The following is a 16675-nucleotide window of genomic DNA, read 5'->3' as shown; positions in this document are numbered from 1 at the left end:
GGAAGCCCACAATCGCACTTTAGCAACGATGACGATACCACAATAAATAGGGGGGTTCAAATAAATATCACAAAGATAGAAACTAAAGTAAATGTTTATTATACATTCTAAGGACATCTTATATTATACCAAAGTAAGCAGTCTCTAATGATGCCAATTTATTTTTTTCAATTAACGAATTCAAAAATATTTTAATCTATGTCAAAACTTACATAATCATTTTAAGGCAAATCAACATAGTATTTCACTATTATTTGTTCGTTCTAAATATGCGCTATTAAGAATTTTTGTTTAACAAACATGTTTAAGATTGAAGTGAAACAATTTTCGATTTTAAGATTGTGTTTTACAAACATATTTAATATTGAAGTAACTGTATTACGTTTTAAGTAAGATAAATGCAAAAAATGAGAAATGAAATACCTACAGTAGTTGAATAAACATTCTAGAAAGAAGTATACATTCGTCTACACCTCGTTGGCGAAAACGTGAATACATAAGGTGGTGTTTTATTTCTAGTAAATTTTACAGAAACTTGGCATACCGCTTTTAAATTTGAAACATGAATTAATTCAAAACAATGAATGCACTTTGCAATACATATAAATACGTATTTTCTAAACATGAACAAATGGTGTCAAAAAATATTATTTCAATGACTAGGTTTTTTCAAGTGTTACGGGATAAAAAAACTAAATTATACCATTTAATAATTGAAGAGGACTCTTAGATTTATAACAAATTGTGCATATTGAAATAAATTTACCTTAGAGGTGGAAGCAAACAAAACAAGCATGTGCGGCATTAATTATTACCTTTTGTCTTAGGCCATTTATCGAATCCTGCACCATTACAACTATGTACATGATCCTAGAATATGTACTTCAACAACAATAAATAGGTTAGGTATATTGTATTGAAATAAGTGAATTCCCATATACTTTTGAATAATGTTCAATTCAATTTTTAACTATGTAGTTTTAGTTTCCAAACATTGGTACATATATTTGTTACATCTATTTTTAATGATCTTTATTTGGAGTAAATGTTTTATTAGTAAAATTTTGTTTTTGCTTTGAGTCAAAAACGATTTGCAGCTCTATACAAGGATAAGGCTAAAAACACTGTAGGCAGCCAACAATTTGAATGTAAATGTATTCAAGGTAAAACAAGATCGCCGGCAGCGGGAGAAATTAGAGGAGCAGTCATTACGACCAGCCGTATGTGGCTTTTATACTGGCTGCAAGCATTAAATCTTCCAAATCTTGGCTATCTAGTGCGTTCCCAGCCTAGTAAGTAAATTTAAACAATTGAGTGTCCCCCCAAATAACATTGCAAGAAACCAAAAATCGTAAGTGAATATTATTGTTGTCCTACTCTACGCGGTGTCGGAAAACTCAACTGTCTAGAAACTGGTGAATCTACATCACATAGAGAACCCAAAAAAAGTTTATTTTTTCAATCTGAACATTTTGATCCAAATATTTGCCCAATTGAGGCTTAAATTTCCGATATAAAACGAAAACGTGTTTACGAAATTCAAATGGGATGGAAATCTACAATGTCAGGCGAGTGTAAGTGAGACGGACTGCTGGGTTAACGGGCTAAATGGAACATTTGATTCCATTCAAATTTGTATAGAAAGGACTTCTAGTTTTCTTATTTATTCTATGGCTTCAATGCATTTTAAAAGATTTTTTGCAAGGTTACAACAGTTGATAGTAACCAATTTTATTCAAATTTGACTTAAAAAATTCCAACCCCGGGGTTTATTTACTCGTAAACGAAAGCTCAAATCAAAAAAAGTTGTACCAAAAAATTCAAACCAATTGTGTTAAATGTGTTGGTGTGTTAAAAAAATTCAAATGAAACATTGTAATCAAATGGTAAATCAGCATTATGATTTTTTACTTTAGCAAAGTTTCGGCTTTTGAACAATTTGATGAAAAGCTGAAATGGACGTAGAATAGGTGCTTTAACATGGATATTTATAATGTCAAAAATAAAAACAGAATGCCACTGATTGGCCATTTGATGACAACCTTAGGGTAAATATTGGGCCATTCCACATCTGTTTGAAATACTATAAAAAATACTAAAAAGATATTTTGTCAATTATTTCCTCAATTTGAAAAGGTTTTTTTATTTCACGTTTTTGCTTACTTATTTTGCGGTAACATTATTGTAACCTAAAAAATGTACATTATGTAATAAATACAATAACGAAAAACAATTTTTAATTTTTTCTTCAAAGACATGTTATTGTCACTTGCAGCTTTATAGGGGGACACCAATAAATAAATCACAAACTGTTTTTGATTTAATGAAAAAAAATTCCACCCATTTAAATTTATAATCAACATACAAAAAAATTCTATTTAGAATGGCTTTTATAAAAAACTATCACATCCATACATAAATATATTTATATACACATATCTCGAAAGCACACCAGGATAAATATTTTGTACCATTTGATTTGTACGTGTATTTATAATTTGAACATTTAATCCAACAAGCAATGTAATATGGTGCTGTGTATGAAAACAAGTAATAAAACACCTCCACTCAGGTACATGAAACAGCACGCAATGCAATCCAACTTGACCGGGGGAACCTCCCATTCATGAAGTCATTAAGCCAAGGCAGGTCGACTCCAGCCGACTGCGCCGAGTGGTGGACTGCTAGCTGCGGGTAGCTAATTCTTACCCATCGAGAACAGATTCCTTGCCGTCTCACGTGTTATGAACACAGTGTGGTTAACAGTCCTTAGCGAACTAGGTGTAGGGAATTCTAATCCCCTGTTTTATTACTAAATTATTGCAGGTACAATCTTCACTGAATGGTAGACATTTTTAAGAGCACACTTTTTTTATAGCAAACCAATAATTATTATTGCACAAAGCATTTTACTTTTTGAGGGTGGCTCAATTGGAAGACAGTATTAATACTGGAGTATGTACATTAAAATTAGCATTTACTGTGTGTTTCTTATCTTTCTATTAAAGTAGTTTAAAAAAAGTCCTCTTCAAGAATAGTATGGTTATTCATTATTTTTCACTCTGCCGATGTTCTGGAAAATATGAAAAAAATAATACTGTTAGTCAATTTAACAGGTAAACAAAAAATCATCCATAATTTTTTTTTGTTTTTTTACTATAATACATCTATTTCTAATTTTCGACCTAGTTATCTCTTGGGCCGGCTAGTGGCCAATTTCATTTTTTTTTTGTTTGGTCTAGGATTGAACCCTCCTCCTTCTCCTCCTTTCGATCTCTTGGGCCGGCTGATAGCGAATTTCAATATTTTTTTTTTGTTTGGTCTAGGATTGAACCCTCCTCCCCAGGGACTGGAGTCAACACCACTAATACCTAAGCCGAATCCTAATTGGACAGTACTGACATTTAACTGTTGTAAATTTTTAAATATATTTTCCAAAAAAAGCGTGAGCGCATGTGAGTGTGAGAATGAGTGTCACCAAAAGTTGATAGAATGCATAGTCATTGAAAACAAGTCTATCTTCTTCTTTATGTGCCGTATCAGGTCCCCCCGACGTTGGCGATCACTCTTGAAAATGTCTCTTTGTCTTGCGCTGCCCGGAATAGCTCCTCCACACTTCTAATGCCGGTCCACTCTCGTATATTTCGCAGCCAAGACATTTGTCTCCTACCAGGCCCTCTGCGACCCTCTATTTTGCCTTTCAATATTAACTGGAGCAAGTGATACTTCTCCCCTCGAAGTACATGACCCAGATATGAAATTTTCCTGATTTTTATTAATCTAAGCAGTTCTCTCTCTGCTCTAGCCCGCCTGAGAATTTCTGTGTTGGTGATCATGTCGGTTCATGGGACTTTGAGTATTCTCCGGTGAAGCCACATTTCAAAAGCCTCTAACCTGTTCATGGTATTTACTTTCAAGGTCCATGTTTCACATCCATACAACAAGACCGACCACACATAACATTTTAGCATTCTCTGCCTTAGTTTTAAGCTGATATTATCATTGCAGAAGAGGGATTTCATTTTAATGAACGCAGTTCTTGCTGCTTCAATTCTGCACCTAACCTCTACATCTGGGTCAAGAGTCTCCGTGAGAATACTGCCGAGGTATCTAAATCTTTCGACCTTTTCGACATTGCAACCATTTAACTGTATCACTGATTCAGAGTGATCTAGTCGTCCAAAAGTCATCCATTTTGTTTTATTGACGTTGATTGTTAGGCCCAGTTGCTCACCAGCATTATTAACAAGATTTAATAGGTCTTGGAGGTCATCGATACAGTCAGCTAGTAATACAGTATCATCTGCGTATCTTATGTTATTAATGACAACTCCGTTGATCTTAAGACCCTTCTCAGTATTACTTAGGGCTCTTTTAAAGACATAGTTGGAATAGAGATTAAACAATAGTGGCGACAGGATACAGCCTTGTCGTACTCCACGCTGAATGGCAATTGCATTAGATCTCTCATTCCCATGTCTTATTTCTGCTGTTTGGAACCAATACAGGTTTTTTATGAAATTCTGGTCTTTGGTGTCAACGTTACAATCCGCAAGCATTTTCATTAGGTCAGCATGTTTTACCCTGTCAAATGCCTTTTCGTAGTCAATAAAACAGGCAAAAACTTCCTTTCTTTGGTCACGACACTTTTGCAATAGTACATCGATAGACAATAATGCCTCACGCGTCCCAAACGCATTTCTGAAGCCAAACTGAGTGTCATCCAAGTCCTGCTCGCACTTATTGCGTATCCTGGCATGTATTATTTTAAGGAATAATTTAAGGACATGACTCATCAGGCTTATTAATCGATAGTCACTGCACTTCTTAGGGTATTGTTTTTTAGGCAATGTCACGAAGGTGGATTTTAGCCAATCTTGGGGTATATTCCCTGTGTCGTATATAGAATTAAATAACCTCAACAGGTAGTCAACATTTTCATCATTAAAGAGCTTCAACACCTCAACTGGAATATCGTCTGGTCCGCACGCTTTTCTATTGTCTGAAGTCTTTATTGCATGAAGAATTTCTGATTTTAAAATCGATGGTCCATGCAATTGATCATTGGGAATATTTATGTCAGGTCTAATATCTTTGAATGTATCATGAATATACTTTTCCCATGTTTGTATCTGTCTACAAGTCTATCTGCCCAGTTTTAACTCGATCGGATATCAGGAAGTGGGTTAATTTCCACTTTCAAGATTCCATTTCATTCATGCATTCATTTGATCAAGAAAACAAAATCGAAATTCCATTAGATGTACATATTTTAATTCTTTAAGCCTAATTTCTGAGCTGAGGGGATTATGTTAATTTTTTTATTTTATTTATTTATTCGAGACACAAACAGGATACTTATAAAAACATTAATTATGGATTACAAAATAAAAAAAAGTACAATTATAAATATCCCTAGACTAATGTGTCTGCAGCAATCACATTTGCACATTCACATAAGCAAACATGTAAAACAATAACAGTATTTATATACAAAACTTAATTACAGAGATTGAAGCACATAATAAGTAGAAAAATTTAAAGAGTACATATTAAAAAAATTCTAAACCACTAAACAATTTTTTTATTTATTTATTTTTATTTTTTTTTAAGTACAGAAATCGTGGAGATATTTCTTGAAACACGTTATATTATTTGCAAAAATATCTATGACAGTGTGTATTTTAGCAAGATCATTGTATGATCGAGACATTCTAGACATAGGATTAAAATATCCAGTGTTATTGGCAAAAATTTCGGTCCAAAATATGTTCATATTTCTAGTATATTTGGGCCTGGCGTAAAAATTGATTTGATTGACTAAGTTACTATTAACACGATTATTCACAATTTTGTAAAGCATTAAGAGGTCATTTATATTTCGTCTTTTAACTAAACTCTCTAATTTGAAATATGTAAGTCTTTGTTCATACCCATGGACCGATGCAGCCACTACAGTACTAAATAATCAATAAGCAACAACTGCAATCATGTGAAACGAGAGTGAAGAATTGCAGAGGCTTCTTTGCATTCCGAAAAATCTCAAATGGTTACATACAATGAAGTTATTTAAATGTGATATAATGGCAATACATATAAATATCTTTCAAGAGGTAGGCACCTCCTAAGTGTATAATGCAGAATTCAGATTTAATGATGAAACATAACACACACATAAGACATACATCCACACATGCTCACTTACATACACACAAACACTCACACCTCTCTCCTTCCCTAACAAACTAAATAACTTAACTTAACCTCTCGGACAAAGACGATTATTTACTTTGTGTTCCTTTGCGATCTGTCAAAACGTGAAAATTTTTGTGATATTTACGAGTTTTGTTAAAAGCTTCATAACTCACGTTTTGGGAAACGTAGCCTCATTCTAAAAGATGTTTTGGAAAGATTATGAAATTCACTATCGTATTGTATTGTTATACGTAAATATTTGCGTTTCTAAATATACATTTTCTGAAAACGTCAAAAATATGTAAAAATCGCTGACCATTATTTCAAAGCTGTGAAAAATGTACTTTTTTCTGAGTATCATAAAGAAATAACACTTTATATATTGAAGAAATATAATTAAAAACTATTAGTCAGCTCAAAATATTAACCGTCCAAACTAAAATATTTTTAATAAATTATTTAGAAACGCAATAAATTATGAACGAACAAGATGACAGATCCAATCGACTTAGATAATGCACCTCTACATTCCATAGATATTCTTGAATACAGACGCGTAGCGTTATTCATTATCGATACTCTGTTTTTTAAATCATGGCAATCCGTATACTAGTGATGGAAATAAATCGATTTTTGTAAAATCTCGCGCGTTTACGTGAAAAGACGTTCTAATGTCTTGACCGCTATTATCATATTTACGTCTTTTGACGTTCTAATGTTCTGAGTGGTTAAGTAAAATGTATAATATACCACAATTATTGTATTAACTTGTATAACTTTGTAACTATTGTCCTCTATGTAATTATGTACTGTTTGTTTCTGCAATAAAAAAATAAACTTACTTTGTTTAGGTAACGCTAAGATCTCAGTGTCATCGATTGTACACAGATGCGGCACCTCGCGACACGTGTACTGCACTGTCAGGTGTTTCTGTTCTCCAAGGCAGACGTCGTAAAAACCTGGCAATTGTGACTGTAACCAATACAAAAGAACAGTATTAAGTTGTAATCAAAAAGGCCCAGGAATAATTTCATTGAAATTATAGAAAGCAATATGTTTTGTGGATAAGCTTTCAACAAATTATAAGCATCGTAAACAACAACAAAAAATGTCTATCATGTTGCTGTGTTGCGGTATTGTACATATGTCATGCTAAATTTTTCATGTTCATTTAATGATAGAATAGTTATTAATGTTTTAAATGATAATATTTTATTAATTTACTGCAAATGCCTAATACATCTGTCAATAAAACAATCAAGAACAAACCTTGGACGAACCCTGCAACAACAGTTTGGAACCCTTGACTAGACACTGCAAAGGAACAGTCACATCAATAACGTCCACAGTGCGAGGACTAGCATCGCTATTGTCATCCGTGGTTAATGAATGGTGATGCAAACCTGGAAAGATAAAACATTACTACATATAATCATTCACTGCCTATCATAGGTATTATTAATTTTAATGACTTCTCTGGAGTTCCCTGTCCTTAATGAGCTCCCCTCTTAACATTTCTATTGTGAATCTTTACTATAAATCAGGAGTCGGAAAGCATTATGAAAAATTAATTCAATAATAGTTATGAAACTTAAAAATGCAAAGTCGGTAAGAATTCAAATTTACTCTGTACCTGAAGGTAGTTTTCCATACATAGCCTTGACAATAATCAGACCCTTAGTTTTTTCTTCATCTGTTTTGATTCGATGATACATTTCCTGCATCAGCTCTACAGCCCACAGAGCCTCTTTGTGCATTTCTTGAATCCTGTAAAGAGGAAGCAGTTTGTAAAAATAAGAATTCAATCCATTAAAGATAATATTTTACAGTTTGATGTGAAAAAATTCTAATTACACACACCTTGCTTTGTTTGTTTCCCTAGTTTTCTCGCGTTCGCGCAGTTGTTTCTCCCGGTTTATTGGATCAATGAACAGAGCCTTTATCGTTAACCAAGATACAACTGGCACTATGGTGGCATAAAATATTGGTGCCATTAGAACCTCTTCACAGAGGTGGATAGGAAATATGAAGGCATGGGACCCACGAGTTAATCTGAAACATAGATATTGATTAGTAAATATATATAATGGGGGCTCCATTGAAGCCCAGTTAGTCTCTCAGAAGTAGGGCGTACTGTAGAGGGCCCGCAGATTCTTTAACAGTACACAACTGCTGACCCTGTTCGAATCGCAAGTGCACTCCACTGTTGAATGTGACAGCCACCTCTGGTCTGGAGCCCCAAAATACCTGGAAAAAACTCTTGACTCTGTATAGAAATGGGCAGTTCGTTTGATAGATTCCCCTGTCCTTGCAATCTTTAGAGCATAGGTAGGTATGCGGTCCTTGTTCTACTGGTACATATTAGAATGGAAGATGCTTTGAGGTACTAGCGTCATTGATCCCTTCAGCACTGTGAACAGTAGGGAAACACGCCAAGTGCGCGCCCAACATATGTACATGGTTGACATTTGTCACATGAAAACAGGTCGCTTCTGTTCGTTCTTGAGTTCAACAGCTCGGCTGTGGAAGGATTTGCCAGCCCCTGAGTTTTCTCCCTCCTACAACATGGGTCTCAAGACTCACTGCCTCCTGTGTGGAGTTAATATTTAAAAAAAGGAATGCCAGTGTACAAGCAGTGTACCAATTCTCATACAAGTCCGTTAACTAGGCCCAGTACGAGTCAAATCCGGAAGTTTGCTAACTAGGCATTAATTGAACCAACAAGCCCAGACTACCTGGATGGGATGGTCGTTAAAAAACTCAACTCGTTTGTAATAAGAAACTAGGAAAGTATATACCATACGAAACTAACTTTATTTTCAGCATCACACCGGTGGGCATTCCTACGGACACAGCTCCAGACAAGCTGCTGTGCTGAGATATTCTCTTCTCCGCTCCGTATTCAACCATAAAACCAAAGGTTCCAATTCTGTAAACAAGGGAAACACATAAAACACGCAAAAGTCAAGACAAAAGAAAATGTATAAAAACAAATGGCGTAGATACTGCTATTGTTGGTACGCTATCGCAGTTATTTATAGAGTAAATAATATTTGGAAGTTCGCGGCTATAATAATAATTTAGTAAATGTGTTTTGTCATATTAGCTCCTGCTAGCTCCCCCGTCTGTATAGTGTACAACCAGGGGAACAGGTTGGGTGACATTGTTAGGTGGAGAATTGCATACATGTATTACAGATAATAACAAACATTTAAATATTTCATTTGTATTTCTACCGCATAAGGAATAAGTGATTCAACAACCAGTAAGACAGAAAGATAAGAAACACGGTAAGGAGGGCAACAGAAAGGAAACATAGGGGTTAACGAAATAACTCCATAATATCGCCATACTTTACTTGTTCCTGGTAAAAAGGTGTACATGAAACTATCTTGCTATGAAGACATGAATAACAGTGGAGGTCCGTGGGTTTTCAGTGAGCTCGAGTGGTAAGATGTAAAAATATGACCTTATTTATATTGTTTAGCAGATTTACTTTTAAATTTCAATTTGTTATATGAAGATTTTCTGAAAAACTGAAAAATTCCTGAAAATCTATTTTTTGTTTTGTTTTTACAGTCTTACCACTCTAACTCACGGACCTCCATTGGTCTACACATAAAAGGATTAATATACTTTTGTTGTTTTGAAGTCGTTGTCCAATACTTTCAAATTCGCGATAGAATTAAAAGTATGTTACTACTCAGTCCTAATATGGAACCTCCACGACAAATAACACAGCATAACATACGCAGATTACACAGATCATAAGACAAGTTAGCAAGCACTCACTTGACACATGTGCGAAGTTTGAGCTCTCCATTGAGCATCTTGCGGGTATAGCAGGCGGACACGAAGGAATGAGGAACTCCAAACTGTACAGATACGTTTCCATGATAGTTTTCAGAGTCCCGGACGTAGGTGGTGGTCATCGAGGAGTTGGCGCCACTTCTGTATGTGAGATAGCCCACGGAGCTGCCATCTAGCTGGATGGCCATCGCTGTTTGAACAACGAATCATCATTATGAACTGAGTTAGGAACGGAAAAGAGAGGAAGTGAGTGATGAATAGCTTACTTGAGACGAGGCAGGGCTTGATGCCGCGCGGGGAGAACTGTAGCACGCCGGCACCGCTGAAGAAGATCGACTTGGTGAGAGTGCGGAAGGCCTTAAGGCTGACCACCGGCCCGTTGCCCACCCCTACCTCCAGCTCGCCCCACCCCTTCTCCGAAGTCACGCGCCGGGTCGCCACGTTCATGGATCCCGAACCTGCAACCAGCCAACATACTAGTAGTAATACACATTCTCTTTAGCTAGCCTATCATTTACTTATCAAGTGTAACCACATCATTTACCTGTGCCATTTTGCGTACTAAGATTACACGATAGTGTCACCGTATCTTTTGGCGTGATAGGTGCTTCCACAGAATGAGAGACGTTAATGCTGGAAACTTCGATGCTCGGAAACCCACCGGGTTCTTCCCTGGAAAACCACAGTTTTATTTATTAAAAATCAGTGAAGATAAGGAGCTTCCTTGGAGATTCATATTTAGTACAAGGCGTATTTTGTAACTAGTACGACCGTTGGTCTCTACCATTCTTCAACATATTATGTAAACAATTTTGTAAATATTTTTTAAATATTTAATTCATACTCATAAAAATCATCTTCATTGTAGTGGTTAAATAAATCTGTCGCATTTATAGACACTGAAGTTGTTCCTCTAGGATTTGTACTACGTTGCAAGTTACGTTCTTCTCGTTCTCGTGCCAATCTGAAGAAAATATTTACATAATATAATTATAATTATTAAAAGAAAGGGGAAACTAAATTAAACGGGATTACAATGATATGGACATTAATGGTTAACTTAACCTAATTCAATCCTATTGAAAGTAGACTAGGCTAATAAAATGAAAGGTGTACAATACTCGTAAAGGAGGCTCCAAGAAGGTTACACTAATGATACCCATCTAAACTTTGTCTATAATTCCTATACTTTTGAAGATGAAGTTAAAAGGTGAAGTTTTCATTCACCAAGATAAAAACAACAAAAGTTTGTTAATGGGTTTTCTTAACCCCTATAGCGTATGCAATTGATCGGTGGCTACTTGTGCGCGGTATCATATTCGATTCGTATAATTTCAAAGACGGCAATCCGATATAATGTAATTTTTTCAGAAGGCAAAACATTATTTACGTGGATAAAATTACGCAAATTTGCTGATTTTTGTATAGTATATTTATTTCTGGTTAATTTAAAGATTTTTTTAAAAATTATATGCATTTGTAAAAAAAATTTATAGAATTTTACAAAATGTCATAATTGAAAGTGACATTTACTTATTTCCGCCATTGATTTGAAAATAGTGTCAGATTGCCGGTTACGACTAACATTTTAACAGATTGCCACTTTCGTTATTTTAATATTTGTTTTCATGAACCGATGCACTCCGCCATTGTGTTACGTCATCATGATGATTGATTCATTCACTCCTCATTATAGTGATTGGTCGATATTACAGATTGCTATATTTGTTTCTCACGCTACCTCAGGTTTCAGTGTTTAAAACAAAATTGCATTTTCAAATTGAAATGTAGGCCGAATCAGTTATACTTTGGTTACGTCATTTTGGTACAGATATTTAGAGTTTAAAATTCTCAATGTAGCCACATTCATAACAATCATAACACATACTTTTTTCTCAAAAATGTCAGATTGTCGCCTTTGAAATTATACTACTCATATGATCTATGAAGTTGCAATAAAGCATGGAATAGATTGCGTTAAAAAGTTTCATCATTATGTATTACATCAATTTTACATTACTAACTCTTTACCAATCTCAAACTTTTCCCTTACCCCACTGTTACCGTTTCCCTTCATAACAAACTGCCTTTCTTTTCTTGAGTACAAGTAAAAATTAAGCATAAGGTACCTTTCATATTCATCTCGAATTTCTAACGGAGTTTTGGTTCTTTGGACAATTTCCCAACCGTCCGTCTCCAGGCCTTTAGTTCCTGAAATTATCATTGAAAACTTTTATTATAATATAACTAAAGCATGGATAAAAAGGGACAACCAACTCTTCACGCTTTCGTGGCACAGAAACATCACACAGAACACTTTAATAAATCTCCGCAGAGCTGATGGGTTTATTACATACATCGATATGACTCTAAACTGCATCTTCTCCAAACAAACCAAAATTTACAGTATGGCTTTATAATATATTATGTGTCGGTACAAAATGTAAATAATATAAGTAGAATTTTTGTGAATTACCATGCTTATTTTTCAAATGCAGTGAACATATTTATAATTTTATACTATTACTGGTGAATTCAATCTGTTGGCTGTAAGTTATAATCCATAAATTTGCTATTGTTAGTAATAAGATGTAATCTACGATTTAATGACTGTACAGCGCACTTAAGGTGATTTTCATGAAAACGGCACAATACAAATTGTCCAATTATTATTCAAGTTTAGTAGAATCTCACAATAGGTTGTTACACTAATGAGTAGTAAAATGAGAACCTTACAAGTGGAAACTTAAAATAGGCTATTCTCACTGAAAAATGTCAGTTACAGGCTTATGATTTAATTCTTACTAAGTAGTTATTGATGAAAATGGATAACTTTATTTAACTCTAGAGGAAAATAAACAACAGCAAAATATTGGATAAATTTTACTTAGGACTACACATACATGTGTAATGAACAAAACAATGATTTGAGATTTTCACGGCCAAAAGTATTACAGTGATTTGTTTTTGGGGTATTATGCAGATGATTATGATGGACACTGCAATGCTGTCCGAAACGTTGGTTAAAGAAGGAGGTAGTGCAACACGGCATAATACCCCAAAAACAAATCATTTAAACAAAAACAATGTTTAGTTTTAAGAAACTCAAACTAAGAATAAAACCTATTTAAATTGGTTTAGCTTTAGTTTAATTAACCCTTTGTACTCTAATTTTTTTAAATATAATATGTATTTTTTATAATATGGTATACCATCTACTACTAGAGTGTAATGCAAAAATTACAACATTTTTAGAAAATTAGAAAAATATATTTTTTTGTAAGGCAGTAAACAAAAATATGTAGTTACTTTAAGAAATATATATTTTATATCATATAATATTGTTAATTAAAGAAAAATTTACATTTTCTAATATTATAATTTTTAAACATGTGGTATTTTAGAAAGCAGTCGCCCAAATGCATACGTGGCTTGTTAGGACACGTGTCACAGTACTCACTGCTTTCCCCTCTGCCACCTTTTTCTGCCCTTTTTGAGCAGACCACATTGAAACCTTTTATCAAAATATGAAGTGTTCCATTGAGCCTGGTCTCTGATGGAGTGGAATGAATAGATAGTAATAATATAATATAGTGAATGAATAGATAGTCTACTTCAAGGCTTTTTGTACTCACCTACTAATTAATCTACTAAAATGTTGATAATTTTTGTAATGGCTCCATGGTTTTATGTTATTTTTTTTAATAAATTATTTAGAATGTATGAGTTAGTGGAACATATCTCCATCCCTCAACAAAAGAGTTTACGCCGCCATTTCAGCGATTTTCTTAAGAAGCAATACGACAATGCATACTGATCAGCACGATCAACCCCACCTATAGATTTAGTATAATCGATGATAAGGTCTAAACTAAAAACTTACCTTTTTAAGCTGTCGTACCCTTAAATTAAATATATCATTCCTAAGAGAAAGTCCAGTTATATTCAATTTTTTCAATTAAGTCCTAAATCCTGTATCTAAATTTCGCCAATAAACAATTAGATAATATTAATTAAGTGTTAATCTCAAGTGACCTACCAGGTAAGTATTTTACTGTATATTATCTCCATAAATAGTTAAGTAATAACATAGATCACTGTAGAAATGTATTATAAGTTTGTACAGCGCCCTTGAGGTGATTTTGCACAAAAACGGCGCTATACAAGTTATCCAATTATTATTATTATTATTATTATAATGTTCGGTTTATCCATGATGACGCCATCACCCTTGATGGGTGATACTGATGTCCAAAACACGCGATTTTTTTCATCCATCTCCTATGAAATCACTCACACTGCTTGAACTTATAATATCATTATTACTATCTATCGAAGTTTCATCAGAAAACTCATTTTGCAAACCAAAAAATCACTTCACTGTCTTCACTATCCCTGAATTCAAAATTATCCTGCATATTTATTGCGCAGTAAAAAATTATTAAAATAAAATGATTGCCCAGTTATTGTTATGAATGAAAACAGAGCAAAAAGCACAACTTATCGCCAGTGGGTACTGTATACAACTGAATAAAACAAGTGTATACCTGTAAAAGGACCCTTTTATTTATTAAACAATAAAATATATACCTATTGTTTATGTTGCTGCTGTGGCGCGATTGGAGTTGTTAGAAGGTTTTCTATGTCACTGTGGCAGAGACAATGGAGTACAAAAGGTTAAAAAAGAAATAGCCTAAAAATGAATTTTATTATTAACTAACAGAGTAACCATCATGCCGTTTCTCCGCAGAAGTATGCAGAGGATGGACCGCCAAACAATTCAGTCTTGGCACACACTCCTTGCCTCGTTCACATTCATACATTGTCTCATACATACTCTTCTGTTATTCCGACTCCTGACATGGCCCGACTCAAGTATCTGGTTCACTTGATTGTGCTATGTCATCCTTGGGCGACCCGACTTCCTCTACCATTCACATTGGCGTCATAATTTTTTTACACTCTCTTCTTTGTTCATTCGCACTACATGCCCAAACCATTTTATCATTAATTGTCACAAGTTAAAGTTCTATCAACACAACGAATGGCGGCCAAACTTCGATTTGAACAAAATTGATAATAAATTGCACTATTTTCCATCTTCCATAACTGAAATAGTTGTTTCTTGTTGTAATTAAGTTAAATCAAAGTTTTGTATCAAAAAATATGCGTATTAATTAAGTATTGTTTTCAAGCATTGCATTGCATTTTAGTCTAGAAAAAAAATTATATTTACGTGCATAAATAGGTTAAACACCTCATTACATTAGAATATCCAACCCATGATGCGATTATATAATGTTTTATTTATTAACCAATCTATGTAATGGATGTTGCATTGATTCCAACACATTGCCAACTTACCAAGTGAGTCGTATATCGCTCTCGAGTGTGGATCCGTCAATACTTCATAAGCTTTCTTGGTTTTGTTAAATATGATCTCAGCCCATTTCTTCTGAGTTGGGTCTATGTGTTTATCTGGGTGGTAGATAAGGGAGAGCCGTCTGTAGGAATTGTTTATCTCCTCGTTTGTTGCCTAAAAAATAAATATTTCGTCGTTATACGGTGACGGGGATAAACCTATGGACCAAGATAAAACTCTCACATAGGAGATGATTTGAGACCATGCAATACTGCACGTTATGTATTAAATCACTTTATTACTTAACGTATTGGTTTAATCGCATTTGAAACAATGCGAAGTGGTTAAAATGTTACAATAAGATCACGAAATGCTCCAATACAGATTAAAAGAAACATTGAAAAAAAGCATGTTGTGAGGTTATTTAACGTATTGAAATTTGGTTTTAAAAAAAAACTGGAAACCGTAAAATAAAGTAAATATATCGGTGTATACTCACGACTTTCGAAACATTGAGAAAAGTATAATAATCCTCTTCTATTAATAATTTATCTAAATCATCACTCATCTTGCACCACTTTCCGTCAGTCAGCCGTAGGAAAACAATCCATAGATTATAAGATAGATGAAGATGAATGACCTGAATGACATCCAAAACCAAAGACAAATAAAATTAAACGGCTAACGGTAAGGTTCGCGGAAAACGTATTTATCAAGTTTGGCTCATACAAGCACTTTTCTCGCAAGCTTGTGACGTAGCTCTAAGTCCAGCTGGAGTCCGAAAGGAAGATATCTTTAACTTTTCACTGGATAAATATATTTTTTCCCTGCACTGAAATATAATGTTTTTTTAAATAGATAACAATGTGCTATACAGTAGTGGTAGGAAAAAATCGGGGACGAACGAGGAAGATCGCATTATCTCTGGACTGGAATGATACACGGGCTCAAATTAAAGTCGATATAATGGTCTTTAAATATCTTCAAAGGCAATATGTACAAGGCGCTAAATAACCTCGATTCTACATCATCAGATGGTAAGTAACGTAAAAGTTTAATATAATAATAAGTATAATAATAGTTCTCTCATTAAAAATTTAGGCGTATTAGATCTATCAAAAAATTTATACATAAACACGCAAAAATCAGTCATTTTAAATACATGTAGGAGGATTACGAAAGATTTTTTAAATTTTTATCTTGTGGGATCAGTAGGATTTATACGCCCTGTTAGGAGTTCTACCGAGCCGAACCCTCTGATATGAAAATATCTGGAGTCGGTGAATTATTTTCCCATTTTATCTCTGG

The 16675-nt window shown here is 34.2% G+C and overlaps 1 protein-coding gene across 1 annotated transcript; it reads right to left on the bottom strand.

Moving 5' to 3' along the window:
- Window positions 1-2050: 2050 nt before the first annotated feature.
- LOC149412389 (dnaJ homolog subfamily C member 11) lies at window positions 2051-15976 on the bottom strand. The gene is made up of 13 exons (XM_089645961.1): window positions 15867-15976; window positions 15370-15541; window positions 12135-12216; window positions 10850-10969; window positions 10550-10677; window positions 10272-10463; window positions 9988-10195; window positions 9008-9124; window positions 8056-8247; window positions 7829-7962; window positions 7465-7598; window positions 7038-7167; window positions 2051-3073 (listed from the first exon to the last, which is right to left on the bottom strand). The coding sequence occupies exons 1-13, from the start codon at window positions 15933-15935 to the stop codon at window positions 3051-3053; spliced, it is 1701 nt and encodes a 566-aa protein (XP_089502087.1). The 5' UTR covers window positions 15936-15976; the 3' UTR covers window positions 2051-3050.
- Between the last annotated feature and the right edge of the window lie 699 nt (window positions 15977-16675).

The sequence above is a fragment of the Hesperophylax consimilis genome, chromosome 23 (genome assembly GCF_061612785.1).
Source record: "Hesperophylax consimilis isolate HC1 chromosome 23, BYU_Hcon_1.0, whole genome shotgun sequence".
Lineage (NCBI taxonomy): Eukaryota > Metazoa > Arthropoda > Insecta > Trichoptera > Limnephilidae > Hesperophylax > Hesperophylax consimilis.
This window is presented reverse-complemented; position numbering and strand designations above follow the sequence as displayed.

Excerpts from the sequence above, each read along its gene's own strand:
- LOC149412389 (XM_089645961.1), bottom strand. The coding sequence starts at position 15,935 with ATGAGTGATGATTTAGATAAATTATTAATAGAAGAGGATTATTATACT. Across the intron at positions 15,542-15,866 it reads TTCTCAATGTTTCGAAAGTC|GCAACAAACGAGGAGATAAA; the intron begins GTGAGTATACAC and ends TTTATTTTTTAG. Across the intron at positions 3,074-7,037 it reads CTTAGCGTTACCTAAACAAA|AACATCGGCAGAGTGAAAAA; the intron begins GTAAGTTTATTT and ends CATATTTTCCAG.